This window comes from Balearica regulorum, chromosome Z, assembly GCF_011004875.1.
Source record: "Balearica regulorum gibbericeps isolate bBalReg1 chromosome Z, bBalReg1.pri, whole genome shotgun sequence".
NCBI classification, from domain to species: Eukaryota; Metazoa; Chordata; class Aves; order Gruiformes; family Gruidae; genus Balearica; species Balearica regulorum.
Window position 1 is genome coordinate 4,440,022 of NC_046220.1, and position 21,469 is coordinate 4,461,490.

The 21,469-nt window shown below is 39.3% G+C and overlaps 1 protein-coding gene across 22 annotated transcripts in view; it reads left to right on the forward strand.

Annotated features, from left to right (window-relative positions):
- Positions 1 to 21,469, forward strand: part of MEF2C (myocyte enhancer factor 2C) — a 141,127-nt gene that overhangs the window by 93,896 nt on the left and 25,762 nt on the right. For 7 of the 22 annotated variants that reach the window (XM_075741258.1, XM_075741252.1, XM_075741253.1 and 4 more), the window contains 4 exons: positions 8,993 to 9,052; positions 9,198 to 9,335; positions 16,135 to 16,321; positions 17,458 to 17,505. In XM_075741258.1, coding sequence (XP_075597373.1) covers positions 8,993 to 9,052; positions 9,198 to 9,335; positions 16,135 to 16,321; positions 17,458 to 17,505 — 433 coding nt within the window. Of the gene's footprint in view, positions 1 to 8,992; positions 9,137 to 9,197; positions 9,336 to 16,134; positions 16,322 to 17,457; positions 17,506 to 21,469 lie in introns of all 22 variants that reach the window. The other 15 variants (XM_075741259.1, XM_075741269.1, XM_075741263.1 and 12 more) reach the window with 6 other exon arrangements.

The window sequence follows — 21,469 nt, forward strand, 5'->3', positions numbered from 1 at the left end:
TCTCACCAATATCTTCTTCTATTTTAAATATGCTCAATAAAGCTCAGGGGAAACCTGACCATTTAAATACTTCGTACACTTTAACGGTTTTGAAAAGTCAGTAAAGGATATAATGGACTGATACTATGCTGTGGCCAAGGGGCAGAGGCGAGTCAGAGATGCATCTATTCCGGCTTTAAGCCGTCTTTGCACCAAGGGTCTGCTTGAGACCGGTGGTTCTCCTGCCAGTGAGCTAGGGGAAGCAGCCAGAATATAGAAGTTTTGTCTTCATGGAGTCATTGCACAAATACTGAGCTTTGAGAAACAGTGGAAGTCTATTTTCTGTAAATCCACCTTCAGAGGCAGAGGATGGAAAATGAGGCACTTGCTACTTGGCTGTGGTGCTAGCCTTCATTCTGCAGGAGAAGGCACACGTTTATGGGCAGCACGCGTAAAGAGGGATAGGAAGAATGGGAGAGCAAGCTGAAGTGTTCTGCCCTTACCCACATCTTCTCTATTTCCATTACTCAAAACCAGTGCCTGTGACACGCCTTCGAACGCCCCGAAAGGAGTTGTGATCATTGGGGTGCTCAAAGAGCGGTGATAACTCTTCCATCCCTAAAACACAAATATCCTGAGAATACCTCTGATCTAAGTAAATAATCTGCTAATTTTGTGCACGGAGCACTGACAGCCAGTCTCTGAAAGCTGTCAGGGTTTTTGTAACACAACAGAGCAGAATTTGATTGTCTTTTCAAAGTACAGGTTTAAAAACCAGCTGCACAGAAGTTTCATTTTAACACAGTCTTTGGGTGTAAAAGATGCATTTGACAGTAGAGTAAACTTTGACTAATGTTTAAAAGGAATTTTGTTTGTCCAAGGCTGATTTTTTTTTCTTTCTAAATCTCATATATCTGTAGAGGTGATTTTATCAGAAGCTGTAATCAAAACTAGGTCAGCATTGCATTTACGTTACTAATCTTAACACCTCAAATTAATCTCACACGTGAATTCATTATTTAGGAAATGCCAACCTTGTCGGGAAAAGCACATCCCTTTTTTTATCTCCGCTAATCCAACACACCAACAACATTAAGCCGGTATTATACTGCATCATAGCAAACGGAGGCTGGAGAAGAGTTCTAAAAAATCCCTCTAGATTAGAAGAAAAAGGTGCTGAGAAATTATCTAGCAGAGGGTGTATATGTGTATGTATAAATATATGTATAGATATATATACACATGTAGTTATGCATATCTATCTGTAAAGCAGAAACCCTGCGTTCCTGTAGGCTGCGACCACATGAGAGCCGAGAAGTGCGACAGCAGCGCGGGCAAAGGAAAACCCAAAAAAAAAAAAAAAACCCAAACCCCAAGCGGTCGGACGGCGGGGGCCGGGAGCGAAGCCGTCCCCAATCAGCGCCGCAGCCCCGGGGACAGCCATCTATGGCCATGGGGCAGCAGGTGCCGGCGCTGACAGGTGCGGATGGCGGGGATGCGTGGCATTGCTGCGGCCGGGCCGGGGACCTGCTCCCCGCTGGGATGCGGCCGCATCGCGCCGGCCAGCGCCGCCGGTCACTTGATGCTCCTCTGCTCCCCCCGTGGATTCCCGGGAGGCTGGTGGCTCGGCGGGTGCTGCCGCCCGTCTCCTCTGTCAAGGCTGGGGAAACGCGATCCCTTCCATTGAGGGTTGGCGTAGGAATCCTACGTCAGCTGCGCGGGGAGGGGGGGGGATTTGTGGGGTTTTCAGACCTTTTGCGCCATGACGACGGATGGGAAAAGCCTGAAGGATGAGGAAATATCCCTACTTAGAACCCCGGGAATTATTCAGATCTAAATTCTTTAAAAAAAAAAAACACAACAGTTTACTAGTGCAGTGATGGACACTTTTGTGTGTCCCATGAAATAATTTTGGACATAGCAGGGCATAAGCTGAGTTGCGTGCATTAACAGAAATTTTATTACAAAGGTTCAATGCCGGAGTCTTCACGTGATTTGCTCTTGTTTCTTTCTGAGGAAATCCAGAAAGAAACATGGTTTAGATTAGCTGCTTTGAGATCTCTGAATCCGACATATCCTCCTTCTATTTATACTTATAAAGCCAAAGTTGCCCCGTGTAATTTAAGTCAATACTAAATAGAAAAGCACTGGCAAGCGGGTAAGATTGAACATTAAAGGAAGGGATTGTGCTTGGTCTCTTGTAGAGAGCAAACCTCTGCCGTCTCCCCATCTCCAGTCTCACCTCTCTCCAGAGGGGTAACCCAGGCACAGCAGCCAGACGGCAAGCCGTGCTCTCTCCCACGGATGCAGGCGACGCGGTGCAGAGCGGCAGCGGGAGATGTGGTGAGGCTGACCGGTCTGCTACAGGCTGCAAGGTCGGACCAAACAGACGGCATCGCCGGAGGGCTCAGGGGCCGCACCACATGCGCTGCCCTGCAGAGCTCCCCCATGCCTGAGTTACAGAGCACCGCTGCGGGGAACAAAAAAGCAAAAACCTGCTGTGCCAGTACCCTTTAAAAAAAACATGGATTAATTTGGTTTTATACAAGTACTAAAAAAATACTGTAGATATGCCTTAGCTCATGTCAAGAGCGTGAGTGGAAGAGAATAGACTGAACTATGTAAGCAGGTAGAAACTTCGTGTCCTGATGAGCTTGCAGGCATACACGTATAAACATTCATAGCACGCAGGTCGATCGTTCGTAAGCAAAGAGAAGCAGATGTCACTGGCGAAGGGTGCCGGCATTGTTTGGTTTCACAAGAGGTGTGATTACAGAAGGTACTTGAAGGAGGAGAGAATAATCACTTGGCATGCAAAAACGAGAGACAAATCCAAGCAGCAGGTTTGGTGTATTGTTGTGAAAAGCACACTTATGTGTATTCATTTGAAGAAGACAGACGTACAGAAGCAGATAATGGAAATTTTTTTTTTTTTTTACTTTGAAACTTCGGTGAAAATAAAATAGTAACAAAAAGGTTGACATGTGGTTATAGAAGTTCAGCTATTACTTAAGCCCTGTAGCTTATTTCAAAAAGAGTATAAACCACAAAAGCATTTTATGATTTATACAAAAGAGGTAAGAAATGTTCCATTTTTCTGTGTTACTGGTATACTTTTTTTTTTTTTTGTCTGGAGCTTGTTAGATAACAGTAAGTCTAATAATGTTTTATCTGATTCTCCTAAACATGCAATTAAAGTACATTAGTACCAGCATACTGGTTTATGTTCATTATTAAATGTAAAAATCTAAGAACTTTACATTAATGGAAAATAAAATTTGAGATTTTAGTTACACAGAAGTCAGGGAATTCAGATGGGCGGTTCCCATAGCAACCTATATCTTCCTCTTTGTGTTTTTCATCTCTCTAGAACCTTTCATTACTTGATTGCACCATACATTGTATCATGCAATTTCATCATAAAATGTCATCATTATATAACTGTGCAAGAGAAGAGAGTGAACATTGTCTTCACTCAAGACTTTCTAACTTTAATGTTTCTGTTGCACTGAGAGCAAACTGATGCTTAAATTAATTAAGCCCATGATTTCAATATTTTCTGCTTTTTTAGGGGCCTCCATAAATCTGGCTGGGTTCTTTGGAATGGCTATAAATAATAAAGCAGTTGAACACAATAGCATATCATTCCTTTGTAATTGGCTATTGTCTGCCTTGCCACGTAGATGTGTGGCTCCAGTGAGCAAAAATGAGACCAAACCATTTTTCATTTGTGGCTAAAAGATTTATCCCATCCAGATACAGGAAAGAAAGTGATAGTGGAAAATGGAGGGCACTTGTGGTTTTTGTCTTCTGACAGTGGAATATAATTTACCAAATTACAACTCTGTGGATTGTCATGGTCACTAGTGGGGTTATCAGTTAGAGATCATTGTGGTGACTTCTAGACAACATAACAGATACGGGAATTTGTAGAAGTAGACCTGTAATTCTGAATTTTTCCATACTGTAAATTTGGATGACAGATGAAGAGTCAGCAAGATCGTGCTTTTCATTACACAGATGAAGATAGTTATTAACCTTTTTGTTGCAGAGGATATCAATATGGAACAGACAAAGTGGGTTGGTCTGACCTTTTGAGGAACTTAGCTGACCTGGTCTTTTTAGTTTGGCAGCTATGCTGTGAGAACTTCCAAGACCAAATATCTGTGGCTTATTAAGGCCAGGTTGGATGGGGCTTTGGGCAACCTGGTCTAGTGGAGGGTGTCCCTGCCCATGGCAGGTGGTCGGAACTAGGTCCCTTCCAACCCAAACCATTCTATGATTCGGTGAAGCCCTAGCGGGGCTCCACAGCAGATGAACCTACTAAGAAGAAAAGAGGTGCCCCACTACAAAGATGAGCAAACTAAAAGACAGAATAAAAAAAAAAAAAAATTGAAATTCTAACCTTCTCCACTCTTCCTGTTAAATGCTAAAAGAAGAGAAAAATACTGCAGAAACAGAGATAGGATTAGGAAAATTAAAGGCTTTTCCTCCTCAAAAGCCTCAAATTGTGATTATTTCTATTGCCTTGATAAAAACAGACCTGGCTGGTAGTGCCATATTTTGTTCTGTGCTTTTGTAGTGATGATAAATTTTGCATGAAATGAAAGTAAATAGTTGTTTATACTTCATTTAACAGCAGCCAGTATGTCACTAAGTCAGCACTTCTCCTCTGAGATTTATAGAGCAGGATTTAGGCTAAATTGCTGGCATATGAGATTTCAGCCAAAGGTTGTTTTCCTTTAACCATTTTGTTTTTCAAATGCCTTGGCTGATATTAGGTTATTGGAGTCCAATATAATTACTTGTTTAATTGCTTGGAAGAAGTAGAGCTTCCGTAGTTCAAAAATGGCTTATTTTCTTTAAAAATAACTGAAATCTGGCTTGGGGTGCTCTAGAATGCATTGCAATGCGTACAATTGTGTAATTTTATCCTCTTAAAAAAACCCTGAATAGTCATTAAATCTTTGGAAACTAGCTAATCTCTAGGAAGATGCGATAGGTCTGGATATTTTCCAGGATTTGCAAGAGGCTATGACAGCTTAACATGGTAAGAAGAATGGTTTCTAAATCACTAAAAGACTGGGTCAAAGACTCTAGCCTTCTGAAACTCATTTGGTCGTCTTAGTGACTGCAGTCTTCTCCGATGTCCAGAATCAGTCTCTGCTTTCAAGAGGTAACACAGAACAGAGAAGAGGAAAAATTGACACAGAGTCCAGAGGACCTGTAAATAATGATGGATCAGTTAGATATTGGTCAGTGCCGCTTTTAGTTGTCCTGTACCCACTTGTGTTGTATTGAAGCACAACAATAAAGGACCTTTATGGGAGCTATAATGTGGTAGGTAATGATGTGGAGAAGAGTAAAGTAACAAACAAGGCAATAGAAGAGGCAAAACTGTAACCTGGATGTTGAGAAGCCAGAGATGAGGCTAAGATGTTCGGGATCATTATATCTGTCCTGAATAGCACTCAGTACCTTGGTGCAGAGGAGAAGTATGTCACTTTCACTCTGCTCTCCTCTCCAGAGGAGTATGGTGTATGTGAGTGTGTGTGTTCACGTGCCTGTGCAGTCTATCAGTCTGTTCTGTCTTTTCCCTTAAAACTTTTTCATTTCTTATTCAGTGCCAAGCAAATCTGGCATGAAGGGAGGGGTCTCACAGACAATGAAATTCCAACAAGTTTCATAAAATTTGTATGTTCTTGTGTAGAAAACAAGAACAAGAAATTACTCCCAGAAAGACTCCAAGCTGAAGGCAGCATTGCAGCATGAGTCCTTACACACAGACGCAACAAAGAATCAGTAAAAGGATGGGTAGGGGGCAAGAGAAGCCCTGAGAGACCCAGTCACAGGAAAGCTGCTCTGGATATTGCATGTTACCCCAAAATGCAATTCACAGGGAACCAGGCATTAGTTGCAGCACTCACAAAGCTAGGAGCTGTGCCTCTGACCGCAGCACACTTGTGGAAATTTCTGTTGCCTAACCTTACCCCAACTCATCGAAGCCTCTTCTTTTTAAATTTTTTTTTCTTTTTTTTTTGGGGGGGGGGGGGTGGTGGAGTGGGATGGAAGAAGTTCAGGGCATTAGTTAGCTTGCCTAGCCATGTCAGCCAAGGTACCAGCCAAACACACTGGATTGATGGGTTCTGCAAGGGAAAGGTTTGCCTCTGCTCTTTAGGGCTAAGGTTAACTTTGGGTAGAATACCAGCGTGATTTTACTAAATTTGGTCTTTGGCTTTTCTGGTAAAAATAGACATTGCTTCTCCTCCACCTAGCGTGACAGCAACCTGCTTTCTAAGGATATGAAAATAAAAATGAATATTTATGAAAATAAAAACATTACTATGTTGAGAGGGAATCCAGTCTCTTTTTGGAGACTGCTGCAAGACGTTCATTGGGTTCCATTGCCTTTCCTCCTCTGAACATCTGAAAGATGGCAGTGCATTCATGAACCTCTACAAACCACAGAAATGACTGTTTCACGAGTGCTAAGTAGGCAGTCGCAGAGCTTTAGGGCATTGTGAGTGTGCTGAGGACAAGGAACATCTTCTTTCACCCAGACACACGCTTATGAATGCATCACACAAGGATTTGGGAACGATGAGAGAGGAAGATGTTCAAAGAGACTGCTAAACATTGCCTCTCTTGTCTTTTCATGCTGTTCTTCATCTGGGTTGTCTAGTATGATAGCGATTGTGTGGTTCCCTTCCCTCACCTGTGCCCATTCAGCTGTGTTGACCTCTGGGAAAAAAGAGGTCATTGCCACTTGTAAATAGAGGAGCTGTCATCTCAAAACTTGGAATCCAGTCCAGCTCACATCAGTGTGGTTCCTCGATGTGAATCAGCAGGACTCCACCAGTGACTCGGATGAACACAAGAAAAGGTCCCAAGAGCACTGACCTGGATTTCATGTCTGGACAGCTTGAGCCAATGGATCTTGAAAATAGAATATTTCCTATATTCAGAGGACAACTGTTTTGTACTTACATGAAGAGAAGAATGTTAGTTGAGAGTAGTTATTCAGATGTAAAAGAGAAATTTCATTTTTAATGTATCATATTGTATCTATTAAATCGATCAAACAGCTGATTGCAAAAGCCCACTTTATAAGTGACTTGTTTCAAGCTAGTAGCAGTAGAAATCATACATGACTATGTCAGTGCTGCTAGTTCGCATTTGAAAGATAAAGGACAGTTAAGAGCAGGTGGAGAAGAAGTGTAGAGAATCGTTCAGGCTGTTTTAGCTTCTTAAGGTTTGATTCCAGTGGATTTATAATTTTGTCTGTGTGTCAGTAGTAGCTCATGGGATTAGATGTGAATTCTGCATAGATACGAGGTTTGAAAAGAAAGATCTACATTGAGCCAGTAGTTCCATGGTTGCCTAAATCTATTTCAGAGGTCAAGAACATGAGTTTGGAAGGCTCAGATCTGTTACAGCAGATCACCATCACTTTTCTAACTTGATGAAAATGTGAGGTTCAGAGTAGGTGTCTCCACAAGAAAAACAGCTTTGTGGCTTTTGCAGGAATAAAAGGGCTCTGTTCTTAAGTCTCAGGTAAAATGCAGAAAATTAAGTCTAATTTTTAATAAATAAATACAGTAGTACAGAAACAAGGTATGACATAGTACTTGAGGGCTTTAACAGTGGTAAACTGGACATTGTAATAAAGAAAATAATTAGGAAATGAACTTTTCCAAAAGCAACAAAAAGCTAGATGAGAGGCAGCCATTCTGAGAAAGCAAAAAGGAACCAGTTAGAGCATCCCACACTAATACAGAGCACAAGCATAGCCGCTTATTAACACAAGTGCTATATGATCTATATGTTGTAACTGAGATTGCTTAGCCAGATTTCAACTCAGAATTAACTGTAAGCTGTCTAATAAAGTAGTAATAGCCAAATGGACTCTCTGAAGAGTTTTTGACTGAAAAATTCTTAAAGCTAAATTGGAGGAATCATACTAATATTGACTTTATGTAGTATTGCGTGTAGACCACAAAGACTTGCTTCTCATACTCTTTTACCTTCGTGAAGCCAATGACTGTTCTTTGGTGATCTGTTGAGGTAGATCAGTTAAAACCAATCTGAGGCCAGGCAACCATTCTGAATTGTTATCTACTGATTTCATTCTGGTTTTAAGCATTTTCATCTCTGTTACTTATCTTGGTGATGATGATCATGGTTGTGAGGGTTGATTTGAGCTGCTGAACTTGAAATTCATCTGTTTTGACTTTTCACTAAGCATTTGTTTTAGCAGTGCTTTTTCCTGTACATTAAGCTTCAGCACTGTGCATTTTTAGCACTGTAACTGGAGTCAATAAAAAGTAAACACCATGTCTAGAAGCTCTTAATCTGTATTTCACAGCCACATTAGCAACTCTGCCTTCCCCTTGTCCTATCAAAAGCATACACTTAGGAATGGCAAGGCATTGCTAATGTCATCCCTTACATCCAATTCAAAGGAAGAATTCCGTTTAGGTACTCCTCCTCCTTCTTGTGTGAAGAACATGAATTCCTAAATTTGTTGCAGTTTTGTTTTGTTTTGTTTTGTTTTAATTTCTTCCTCCTGTATCTTTCCTTAGAGAAAAGAACAACACCAGGGTATTCTGCCATAAGCAGTATGCATCCTTTGCTTTTAATGTTCATTCATTTCAAATGGATAAATATGTTAAAATAAACAGCATTCTGGGTGGATATCTAACCCCTTCATGCTATCAGATGTGGGGGTGGGGGTACACGGCAGGAGGGGGGTGTTAGCACAGGCGCTTTGCCAGATTGCCAGCTTAATTCTTTATTGACTGATTCTGATTTCAGAAGCAAAATGTCTGTATGGTCCTCTTGCCACTCGTAACTGGAGACCTACAGCATCAGTGTGGTGAATTTGTAGTCATTTTCTTTCCCTAAAGTATAATGTAAAGCCTTCCACTGCTGGGCAGTTTGTGTTGATGTAACACTGCTGAGTCTTTCTTGCAGCCTGTGTCAAGGATTGAACTTTCCAAATTATGTATTTCAGACCTTGAGAAAGAAAGGACTTAATGGCTGTGACAGTCCAGACCCCGATGCAGACGATTCAGTAGGTCACAGCCCTGAGTCTGAGGACAAGTACAGAAAGATTAATGAAGATATTGATCTAATGATCAGCAGGCAAAGATTGTGTGTAAGTACTCTGAGCTCCCTTTCATTTTTTTTACTTTCTGATATTTCTCTGAACCTGGCAGGCATTGAACAAGAAAGAAAACAAAGGTTGTGAAAGCCCCGATCCTGACTCCTCTTACGCTCTCACCCCACGCACTGAAGAAAAATACAAAAAAATTAATGAAGAATTTGATAATATGATCAAGAGCCATAAAATACCTGTAAGTACCAAAGGTTAGATGGCTGTCTGCTGATAACTGCTGCAGTAACAAACCATAACCCTTTCAGTTCTGGCTTCTTAAGGAAAACATTTCAGCTGGAAACAGGCTTTAATAGCCCAATATACAGTTAAACACTGTGGTCAGAAAATTTTACACAATGTATTTTTCTTCCAAGTCTCTACCTCTGACACACAGACAAAGCCTACTATAGGTGAAACCTACAGAAGGAAGTGAAATATACATATATACATTATATTCACTTGATTTACAGAACTGTTTTACCACACCACTCACCCAAATTATACCTAAAAAATAACGATGAAAATCTTTCTTTGTGGACAGGCTAACAAACCCACAGAATACTTTCTGTGGTGATATAGAAAAAACAATGTAGAACTGAAATCCCTTTATATATAGTAATTAATGCATTCTGTGCATGTCACTTCAGTTCTCAAGTGTCTCTGCTAAACTCAGTTGCAGCACTGAAGGGTTACAGCTACTTGCTCGCTGCAGAGAAACAGACTGCATGAGAGCCTAATGGTAGGATTCAGACATGTTTGTGTGTTGGGGTGATTTTACAGCTTTATCAGAGAATTTGCTTTGACCTCATCAGCATTTCTTTAATGCTTTAACATGAGCTAAATTTTGTTTTAACCAAGTCAAAATTTCTAACCATCAGTCATATGCCTTGCCAGATATCTAAGAGAAATAACTCTGCATGTGCTCTTTCGTTTGCACAAGACATACGAGGGGAAAATACTTTGTCATTATGTTTCATTTATAAAGCCGACAAAAAGAATGTGGAGGTTTGGAGGTTCTTCCAAATGTGGGTGGAAAAGAAAGTAGCAAACCAAAGACTCAGGCAGGTTCAAAGAAACATCTGAATTTGCATAGGAAACTGCTTGCTTCTAGAAGACATCATTTGGATGTGTTCATTCCTCGTTCCCGCATGTAGGTTGTATGGTTAGCTGCCAAAATGGACGTCTGTATACCCAGAATGAGCAAAGGCTCTTCTGTAGTGCTAGTCAATTGTGCATACAAAATCTGATACCTAAGCTGAGGATACCTCTCAAGGGTGCTCTGATTCTGTTTCATGCAGTATAAGTGTTCTTTCCATTAATTCTCAGCAGAAAGATTTTTCACTCAAGTAAATTAAAATTTGAAGAAGTTTTCACATCATAGCAAATATATTTTTGAAAAAAAAAATTAAATAATAAAAATTTTCCCAGAGGCCAGAATGGCACCAAATTTGATAAATTAGTATTTGGAATGGCTGGTTAACAATGCCCAACATGTATATAAAATATCAGGGAGGAACACACATATATATTCCATCTGGTTTTAGCTCCCTTTTTATTTTCTTATTTTGCATAGCTGTTTTTCTCAGAAAAAAAATGCTCTAAAGCTGTCACCATGAATTTGGTTTCTCAGGATGGAACTCAGTTTGACAGATGATGACTGCAACAGTTAGGGTGACTGTTATAAGCTGGAATGCTTAACCCGTTTTCACATCAAAATCTTACCAATTGCCATTCTTTTCCTCTTTGAAGGATGACCTTTGGCTTGTTTAAATCAAAGTGTCAGAATTTTCAATCAGATAGTATTTAACCAAGTTACTTTTCTACCTTAAAATTGTGTTTGGCGTGGTCCTTCAGATCCTCTGTTTCATGCTACCTGTTTTTGTTCCAACAAAGCAGCACATGTTGTAACCATTTGAAATCTTAAGACATAAAAAAAATCAACCAACCAAAAAAAAAAAAACCTTGCAAAAACCCCTTATTCCTTTGGTAGTGAGTTCTATCACTTTCGTTACCTTCATAAGCACTTGGGAAAATCGTCTTTTTTATGAAACAAGGAAAGTTCTAGGAATTTGAAACAACACAGTTACTCTAAACATGGTACATTACTTTTGTCCTCCCAAAAATTAATGGATTTTCCCTCTGGTTGCTTTCATTAAATTTAATCTTTTGATGTCAAATATAGTCCTACTTCACCTATTACCTTGGTATTTAACTTGGTTTCCTGAGCTGTATTTTGGGTATAATGTAACTTCCTACCTTGCAGGGATGTTACAAGGTACAATGTATTATCTTTTTGTGAAATTACTTCAGAGATGCTTCAGAGACACAGAACTGCACAATGTTAGCGTTTCTTTTCATGTAAGACAGGATATCCCTTCTTTGAATACTTCACACGCAGAGCTCAAGGTCTGTGTGCTCCATCAAGCTGCTTACCACAAAAGGAAGAATCAGTGGGTGTTCTCCCCTAATGCAACAGGACCTCCTTCTCTTGGCATAAGCTGAGATGTAACGGGCAAGATGAAGCTCAAAGCTAGTACATAATGGAAATTTGTAAATACAATATGTATTTTTATATATAAATATTATGTATCTTATATTGTATACAATAATATCCTTAGCTGTACAAATCAGTATAACTTCAGGGAAGCCAGGGAAGTTATATTCATTTAATTGTGATCATCAAAGTTAGCCAAGAAAGTTGGGGAGAAGAAAGCAATATTGAACAAAAAGTCACCAAGTCATTAAATCACTACTTACAAAATATATCAAACAATGCGATCCCTGTGCCTGTTCTTGTAACAGAATAAAGCTGCTGCCAAATGAAAACACAATTGGCTTTTGCTCCTAACAGCTAAGGCCAATAATGTTTCCTCAGATAATTTTCTGCGGATAAGTATTTATATTGTTCTAAAACATCTGATAATAATTAGACATTCATTTGTAGTTTTCATAAGAGTGATGAAAGCAGAGGAGACAGAAATAGTCCACTAGGAGGGAGCTATAAGTATCTCTGTCTCTAAATAAATGAAGGCCTGGTTGAACATGGGAAGGATAAAAAACAATATTTAACACAGAGTTTTTGGTCCATTAATTTCCAAGGGTTTTGAGCCCCCAACACTTTGCTTTGCACAACATACCCCAGCTTGTGGAGCACACGTCGAACACAGTGTGTGCTGTACACTGGCGCTTCCTCTCAGGTGAGCCATCTGCCCTCTTTGGCAGTTGTGTGCAAAGGAGAAAAGGCTGAGATAAGAAAAAAAAACCAAAATGTGGCAAGCTGCAAAGACATTCGAATAAGGGTACGTCTATGTTAGAAAATTAGCAAATGGCAAAGAACGTACCGAGGCAGCGGGAGGTGCTTATCTCTGCCCTGAATTGGTCGAGCAGTCCCTGGCATGCTTTTGGCACCAGCCAGATAGCGCTGTCCCAGACGATTTCTTAGCTCTGTTTGGTAGTTAGCCCAGGCCAGGAACAATTCCCAGTTGTCAGTTTATATGTAGTCATGATGTTTTTGAGGTTGAGAAAGCTTAATAGTTTGGACATGGACTGCTCTGTGGCCTCAGATGGCCTCAGTTCCTAGGCAAGTTTAATTTACTAATAGAGGTATTACGCAAGTGCACCATAAGCTTTGATGTCCATCAGGCCTGGCTGGAACAGATATGTTCCATGACTGACCACCAAGAATGACTAGGGAACCTGCAGGAGGTTGCAGTTCTTGGTGAAGGACATTCAAGACACTAACAAAATTTCGGCAACCAGAGCAAAACTGTAGCTAGAGACTGTCTAATCCTGGTGTTTATCCAGACAAACCTCTCTCTAACCTTTGCTACTGAGGAGAGGAAATAAAAACTACTCTATTCCAGATATAGTGTGCATTGTGCTGCAAAGCAGAGAGTAAACTGACTTTGCCCTGATAAAATTGCCTATGAAGTACTCTGTAAATAGATGTAAGTATATCCAGAGAGTAGATAAAATGGTGAAAATTAAACCATTACTACAGAAATTAAGAAAATAATTCATTTAACTAGTTTAAAAAAATATTTTTAAAGTGACAAAAGGAAAGCTATGTAACTGTTTCAGCAATTGTGTTTCAATGATGACTAGTGAGACTGGCAGCCACAAGAGCCACCACGACTGGACCTCTTTTGTGCTGTACTAATGTAGAAAAAGAAGATGGTGGCCCTTGAGGGGTTTGACTTGTACATGGAAGAAATACAGAACACGATGATGAAAGTGAAGAGCCTGTTGAGGATTGGAAAGACCTTCAGATTTGCATTTGTACCTGTGTTTTAGTTTAGGTAGCTCAACAAAGATTGGGATTAGGAAAATAAATTAAGAACTAGAGGCAATATTGGTGTCATCAGCTGCCTACCCAGGCTCAGAGGGCAGATTTCACAGATCTCATGGCAGAGGTGAAGAAGACACTGTGCAAAGTGCTCCCCAGTGGGTGACACTCAATGTGACATGGGCTGGCACCCGGGCAGGCAGGATCATATGCTGGAAGCCACCAGGCAGAGAGATCTCCACCACAGCCCTGAACGTTGCAGTAACAAAAGCCTCCGTGTTGGCATACTCATGTCTTACATCAGCTGGACGTGAAGCTAAGACATCTATCCTTGTGAGTTCATTGGCTAAAACTTTTCAAAAAGGCAGAAACCACCAGAAGCTTTGAGCTCCATGAGCAACCGTGCATTGAGAGGGACAAATTGCACCTCTGACCTGCATGGGATTTGGGAACTTTTGGGGTCCTTCCATGGCCAATGAAGAAAATGTCTTGCTTCAAAACATACCTTCAGGCTGATAAAATGTTTCAGATTATGCTATGTGAACCTATTTCCAAGGAGCCTAGACGTCAGTCATGCCGTACACTGGTACTCCTTATGCTACGTACCTTGTAAATTTTCCTTTGAAAGACAAGCCACACATGCAGCTAGTGAGCTGGACTTCAACTGTAAAAACATCTGCAGGCAAAAAAGGTGGTTCCTGAAAAAAATAAAGAACATATTTCAGCAATTACATTTTTCAGCACGTAATCATTTATTCTCTTTTTTCTATTTGTGAGACACAAACATTCATATGTTTCAGGATCCCTACACACACCAGCAGCACGTGCAGTTTTTCTCCTTACCCACTGAACACACAGATTCCCAAGACCCCTCTCCTCCCTGTCCCACCTCTACTTCAACCAACCAACTCTGTGGACAATACCTCCCTTGGGTGCACTTCAGCTTCTCGGCAAAGGGAAGCAAGTCCCAGCGTGCAGCCCTGGCCGGGGAGCAATACCAGCAGGTCCCTCCGCTCAAGTGCCCTACCTGATCTCAGTCATTATGCTATGGCCATCTCTCACAAAACCAGGCCACAGGCTACGTAGAGGGTTTCAGAGATAAATTAACACCTTGAAATTAGTCCCGAGGCATTTGTATAATGCATCCTTCACATCATACCCTGAACTAAAGTCTTGCTGTGAGTTTCAGTGGTTAAGCAAAATGATTCCTCTATATTTAGAGCAAAATTATGTCTGACCCTAGAAAGGGGAGAAGACAAAAAAAAAAAAAAAAACCAACCTTTTAAGGGATAACCGTAATTTGATGGCCAGTGCTGCAATATGTGGGGCACAGCCAACAGCTCTGGCCAGCCAGAGAGGAGACATGTGGGTGGCACAAGGTCAGGGCTCCTCTCCTGCCTGACACAGCAGATTACGTGTCCGGCTCTCAACTTATTCCCTCTAGGTCCTTGAAGACTTACCCATACTATCAGCTGCCAACAACAAAATTAAAATCTGTGATTTCCTCCCTCTGAAGATGTTACGAGTCTGGCTTAACGAATTTTTTTATGGGTTTAGACTGTCAAAGTTTGTAAGATTTTTAAATTGGAAAATTAAGGGATACTTTGTTTGCGCTCAGGTATTTAAACATTTCAAATGCTGTCAGGTGATTCTGAAAAAGTTTTCTTTCCATTCACAAAGATAAGAAATTAATTATTTTAAAAACAGATATATTAAATATGGAGTTCTAATGTATTTGAATGCCACCAGAGTCATAAATTTTAGAGAAATTCAGTCAACTTCCACCCAGGAAAACCCCAAACTGTAAAGCCACCAACCAACCAAGAAAACCTGAGATGGGCTTTCTAGGAGCATAATGAGGATCAGGTACTGCATCTCCTTATGCCCTCTGTCAGAGTGGTCCTTAATGTGGTTCTTTTTTGAAAGCGATTCCTGCAAAGGAAGGTGGCTCAGAACGAAATCCTGCCTTAAATTATGAAAACAATATATTGGAAGGGCATCGCCAAACACAACCCCCATCACCACCACCACCCACCAAAAAAAAAAACCAAACAAAAACCCCACCAAAACCCCACAAAGAACCCAAAGACTGATCTGTATCTGGAGTTCTTATATTTGCTACATGTTCCTGAGTAGAACTTTGTTTCTTTCCAGACCCCAAGCTAAGATAGAACCTTTAAAAGAAGTAATTTACTGTGTTGGTGCCGTTAATGTGATTTGGGATCATTCCGGTTGCTAAAGCAACATAAGCTGAAATTAAAGCTTTCCCTTTTGTATTGCACACCTTCTAATTTTTCTCCATGCAATGAAGTCATCATAATCATGTACCTTTGATCTTGCAGTCATCTGTGACACTACATTATCACAAGTGAACAATTACAACTTCATGGAATGAAAGAAAAAGAAAATTAAGCCTCATAAACCAGGGTTTTGTTTTAAACAAAAAAAAAAGTGAAAAAAATCTTTCCAGTTCTTACAAAGTAAATGTGCAAGCTGCATTAAGGGAAGATGCAATCATGATTTGAAAAATCATATTTAAAAGCCTTGGTAACTCTTTTGAAACTCTTCTCTTGACTCTTGGGGGAGGGGTGTGAACGTAAATATTTTAACCACCAACTACAAAATATTTGAACTAAATATAGAGTAACTGTACTTGAAGGCTGTTGTGCTTCTGTACTATTCTTGTCTTTGTTTCCCTTTTTTGCTTGTACAGGCTGTTCCACCACCAAACTTTGAGATGCCAGTTTCTATCCCAGTGTCCAACCACAACAGTTTGGTGTACAGTAACCCAGTCAGCTCACTGGGAAATCCCAACCTTTTGCCGCTGGCTCATCCTTCTTTGCAAAGAAATAGCATGTCTCCTGGCGTGACACACCGGCCTCCGAGTGCAGGTAACACAGGTAGGCTCTGTTCAATCCCATCCCTTTAAATGCTCTTTTATCAGCTGCTTCTGTGCCTTAGGTCACTTTAAACTGTACTGTGAGAAACAAAAACTCTCTTTTTACCAGTCATAACAGTTTGTCCAGAATTGCTGTGTTGAAAAATCAAAAGAAGAGCCAAAGGGGTTTCTATTCCCAATTTAGAAAATTTAAAAAAAAAAAAGTTCTAGAAAAAGCTGAATATTGACTAAGATTAAAGGAAATCAATAAAGGATAAAAGGGCAGACAATTTGCTGTTTCATAAAAAGACAGCTTGTCTACTTGATTCATGCAAGAACTCACTATACCATAAAGCTTAAGGAGGCAGGGGAGAAAATGTAGCCAATGCAAACAAGTTGAAACAAGTAAAATACGACACTCGTTACTTAAGTCATCAGTCTAGAGGCTAAATGCAGAATTTATTATTATTTATGCATTCACAGGTTCCTTGATGGGTGTTAGCTGAGCTTGGTACTGGAGTGCCTTGTACAGCAAGCTCTGGTGATGGTGAGGGCTCACCTCTCAATAGGATAAATGGGGATTAAGTTAATTCAATCTGTCTGGCTGAAGAAGCATCAAGATCCCTAGGTATACCGGGTTCAGAGAACCATTTGAGATCCCCAAGTGCAAAGACTAGTTTTAAAAGTCCTTAAGACCAAATGTCTATGAAATGCCGAGGAAAATAAATGAAAAGCAATGTAAATGTGTGTTGTAGCTTCTGAGTTACATTCTCATATGGGAACTTTCAGTCTCTTCCTTCCATTTTTATGTGGAAGCGTTTGCTTTTCTAATACCAAACTAAAGATAGTTTTCAAATGAAGGACTACTATACATAACTTTCAGATATAATATATTTTTCATATGCTATGGAAGTATGAAAATAAAATAATGAAATGTTGGGTGCGACTTTTTTTTTTTTCCTTGAAAGGCAAATAATCTTGCACGGGTAACATTAAACATTACAATTTTATGACTATGGGTCTGATCCGATGCCTGTTGAAGTCAGAGGAAAATGGTTGTGGGTACTGGAGCAGGCCATTTGAAGTCAGAGAAAATGTTTTGAGTGTTTGCCTGTTATAATTTATCGTGCTCATTTGTAGTATTTCGTTTCACCATAGGTGGCCTGATGGGTGGGGACCTCACTACCGGTGCAGGCACCAGTGCAGGTAAAGAGAAGAGAATTTATATTTATTTTTCCAAGTGAATAAAGGATTTCCTTCAAAGGCTGAGCCCTAAAATAGCTCCATACTGGAGGTGGGATGTTAGAAAGTGATCGGCACTGGGTTTTCTCCCCCAGCTGGGGCGTGCGGAATTGATATTTGTGTTTCGCTCATTAGTAAGAAGAAGCTTGTTTTCAACAGTGTCGAAAATCTTGCACCTCAACAAATTCCACAGATACAAATGCCTGTTTTCATTCACATTAGCCTTCCATTAAAAACTTTAGGGGCAATTGCATAGCTCTGTTCGGGCAAAACTTCCACTGAGGCCAGGGTCTGAAACCCCAATCCTTTTTAGGTCACAGGGAGTTTTTCCGTTGACTTTAGTGGAATTCAGCTTTCATTTTATGAATTTAAGCTTGAGTAAAGATTTCATTATTGAGTCTTTCATTAGACTTCAATCTACTGAGCACAGATTTGATTTCAAACCCCTGCTTTATGACCATTGCTAGTCAGCAAAATCTGTTATCATTTACTTGAATAATCAGTAATTAACTTAAGCTTAGTTTTATGTATTTACTTAAGTGCTTTGGTACACAACAGGGAAAGGATTTTCAAAATACCCGTGCAGAGAAAAAGATTAGCCCCTTTAGTCCTGCTCCCATAGAACTAATGAGAGCTGTACTAGCTAAGGTCTGCGTTATCAAAGCAATGTTGTCAGAGTAGTCCCCTTTGCTCAGTAAACTCAGTGGTTTGTTAGCAATGTCAGCAATGTTGCATTATTACAAATACAGATTACAAAAGACAATGGCCAGATTACTGTTTCAGTTTGAGAAGTAAACACATATGTTCGAAGAAAATAAGCTGAGTGGTGAAACATGGAGCACATCCAATTTTACTGGGTTAACTGCTCTCAGAAAGAACTGTATGGAAAAATAGTTGGAAGATCCATTTTGTGCACTATAAACCAAGGCTGATATATATGCCAATTCTGACGTTGTCTCATAAAAATATAAAAGAAAATATAAAGAAATCCTAGATATCGTGATCTTTTTTTTTCTTGGCTCTTCTCAGCCTGCGTTAGACCACCCCCCTTTTATCTTCACGCTTAGATGAGTCACAGATGTTTGTGTGATGCATTTGTAATAAAATTGAAACTGCACAGCATTGTATCAGAAGGGCACTTAAACACATGCTAAAGCTTTGAGGGGTCAAAAATTAATTTTGTATTAATTTAGGAGTAGGGAAGGCAGACCATGGGAACTTAGCTATTAGTCCCCTTCGCTCCCAAAAAAATAATAAAAAAAAGTGTGATAGAAAAGTACAGATTTGTTAATTATCTTTTGTTAGCCTGCGAAACACAATTAAAGAAAGATTAATTCTGGCCATGTTCACATTTCATCTTAACTTTAACCTCATGTATAGCAGAAACTTCAGGAACGGCAGCAGAGGGACTGGGATGGGAAATTGACTCTGCTATTAAGGGGCTCCCTCTTCTGGCTTATGAAGAAATACCGTTGCCTGATCCTTTAACAAGACGCTGAAAAGCAAATAGTAAAGGCGGCAATATTTTCTTTTAGAAGTCGCGCATACTACAATAAAAGTTCCTCTGCACATGCATTTGGCTTAATAATTCTTGAGCTTAATAAAATCTGTATATCAATATGCCAGCTGAAAATTTATATTATTTCTAAATGCATTTTTTTGTCTTGGAAATATATTAAAAGCATATATAAGCATAGGAAGAGGAATAGCTTGATTATTTACTCACAAATTAAGAATTTGTATTTCCTGGGTGCAGTGTTATGCATTAAGCTCTCAAGCAGTGTAACTTTGGAGTAGGCAATTGATTTGAGGGGCGTATATATGAGGGGCATTGCTAGGAATGCATCATAAATATTTAATCATATGAATAGTCTTTGTTCTTTATCTGGCAATAAGAGCTTTAAACACCATTAAAGAAGTGTTTTCTGAGTCTCTTAAATGCAGACCAGTAGGAAGAATTTGATACAGGGCTGAAGGAAGATGGAAAGGTCACTATAAGGTTGAATCTTCTGTCTTAGTTGCATCATTCTACAATGGCACTATTTTGGACAGTCCTCTTTCTTTAGGGTGCAGAAGAATAAACATCAAAAGTTCTCTTTGTTCATCATTCTTCACAAGAAACAGAGACCTCTGTGTTTTTTGCTATTTGGAATCTTAGAAGCTGGTAGCATGATCATGTGGTTTAATCTGTTGGGGTTCATATTTCTGGCCAAATTAGAACATTATGAATTTGCATTTTTCTGTAGTGTCCAAAAATAGCATATATTCAAAATAACATACTCAAAGAAGAAGAGTCTAAGGAGTTTCATTTCTGCCATTATAAAATGAAACTACTTTTGATTGCTAACACCAGGCCTCAGTTTCTGCACTACTTTAACAAATTATATTATAACAAATTATAACTAACTGCAATATCAGAAATGGAAAAAAAAATTAGTTAAGGCTGTGTTTTGAGAAGTATGTTATTTTGTTGGTTTGGATTATTTCAAGTAATAACCCTGAAATCATCCACAATTTACCTTGGGAATCAACCCAAAACATAAATAGAACTTTAAAAAGCTGACTATTTCTTTATTACCCTACACAACTAAATATCGTCAGTGGTATTTTTAAGTTAAACCAAGGTTATCTCAGGTTTGTTGAAGTAAATTTGTTGTTAGCCAAACGTTGATTGAAAAGTTTCTGTCATGTGATACTAGCAACTGCCAACAAAATTGGAGTGAACTTCACATTTAGTATAGTTGCTAAATTATAAATACAGCAATGTCTTTGGCACTATTGTCTCAAACCAGAGGCTTTTGATTGAAGGAGAGCACAAGAACTTTTTGGACCCAAATCAGTATGGTCTAAAACCATTCTAGCTTACCCCAAAACTAATATGAAGACTAAGTGACATTTTTACCTGTTTACATAATAGAATATGTGAAGTTCTTTTAACTTTTAGGGAGGGTAGTCTTTAACAAAACCACTCAACAGTAACTTGACCAGAAATAAATAATGTCTACAAAGTTTTAGTACTGCAAATTATCTTCTTGAGTTTTATTCAGTGGCTCAATATTTATGTTGAAAGCCTGATAAAAGACAACTTTAAAAATATTTCAATAGTTTTAAAATCAAAATACAACAGTATTGGGGGGGTGTCTTTCTTTGCATCTGTACTTTAAACTTCTGATTTTCAAACTGAGTTATATTTTTAGATTGAGTTACATTTTTCAATTTTTATATGGTTTTCAGATTATGACATTTTGTATTTTACAATCAAATTTTCTTTTGAATGGAATGAGCCCATCTAAATCAACAGAATTTCTTTACATTTTAAACCACTATAAATAATAAAATTGAAGGAAAAATTCAATCTCAAGTTTTAAATCCAGCATGGGTACAGTAAAAAATACACTTGCTTTAATTGTTTATTCACTTTCTGTAATTCGTTTCCCTATTTCATGTGCTGCCTCCATCTTGACATTAATATTGAACTAAAGAAGCAAGTTACTCAAAAGTACTTGGGACTCTACAAAGGCTGTCAGAGGGACCAAGTGCTTGTTCTGTTTAAATCAAGCATCCTCAAACTACCTTTAAACCTGTTCTCTAAAATAGTTACAAACTGAAAAGATCAGTAGGGCATTTTGAAAAATTCATCCCATGTCTTTTTAACAACCAAATCCCGTATTTACCTATAAATCAGCAGCTAGTCGTTTCCTCCTGGAAATTAACCACAAGCCAACAGTTGCCTTCTCATCTTCTGAGGGCTGAGGTCCTGGATCTGCCAGCCAGAATCAAAATTTGCTAGTGCTTTCCTGCTCGTTTTTCTTCTCTTGGTCATGTACTGACTGTGGGTGAATGCATTATATATTCTACTAGTATTTCAAGTCACATGGGAATCTATTTAATAGTAGGGGTTTTTTAATTTAAAAGCCCTCGGGGTAGT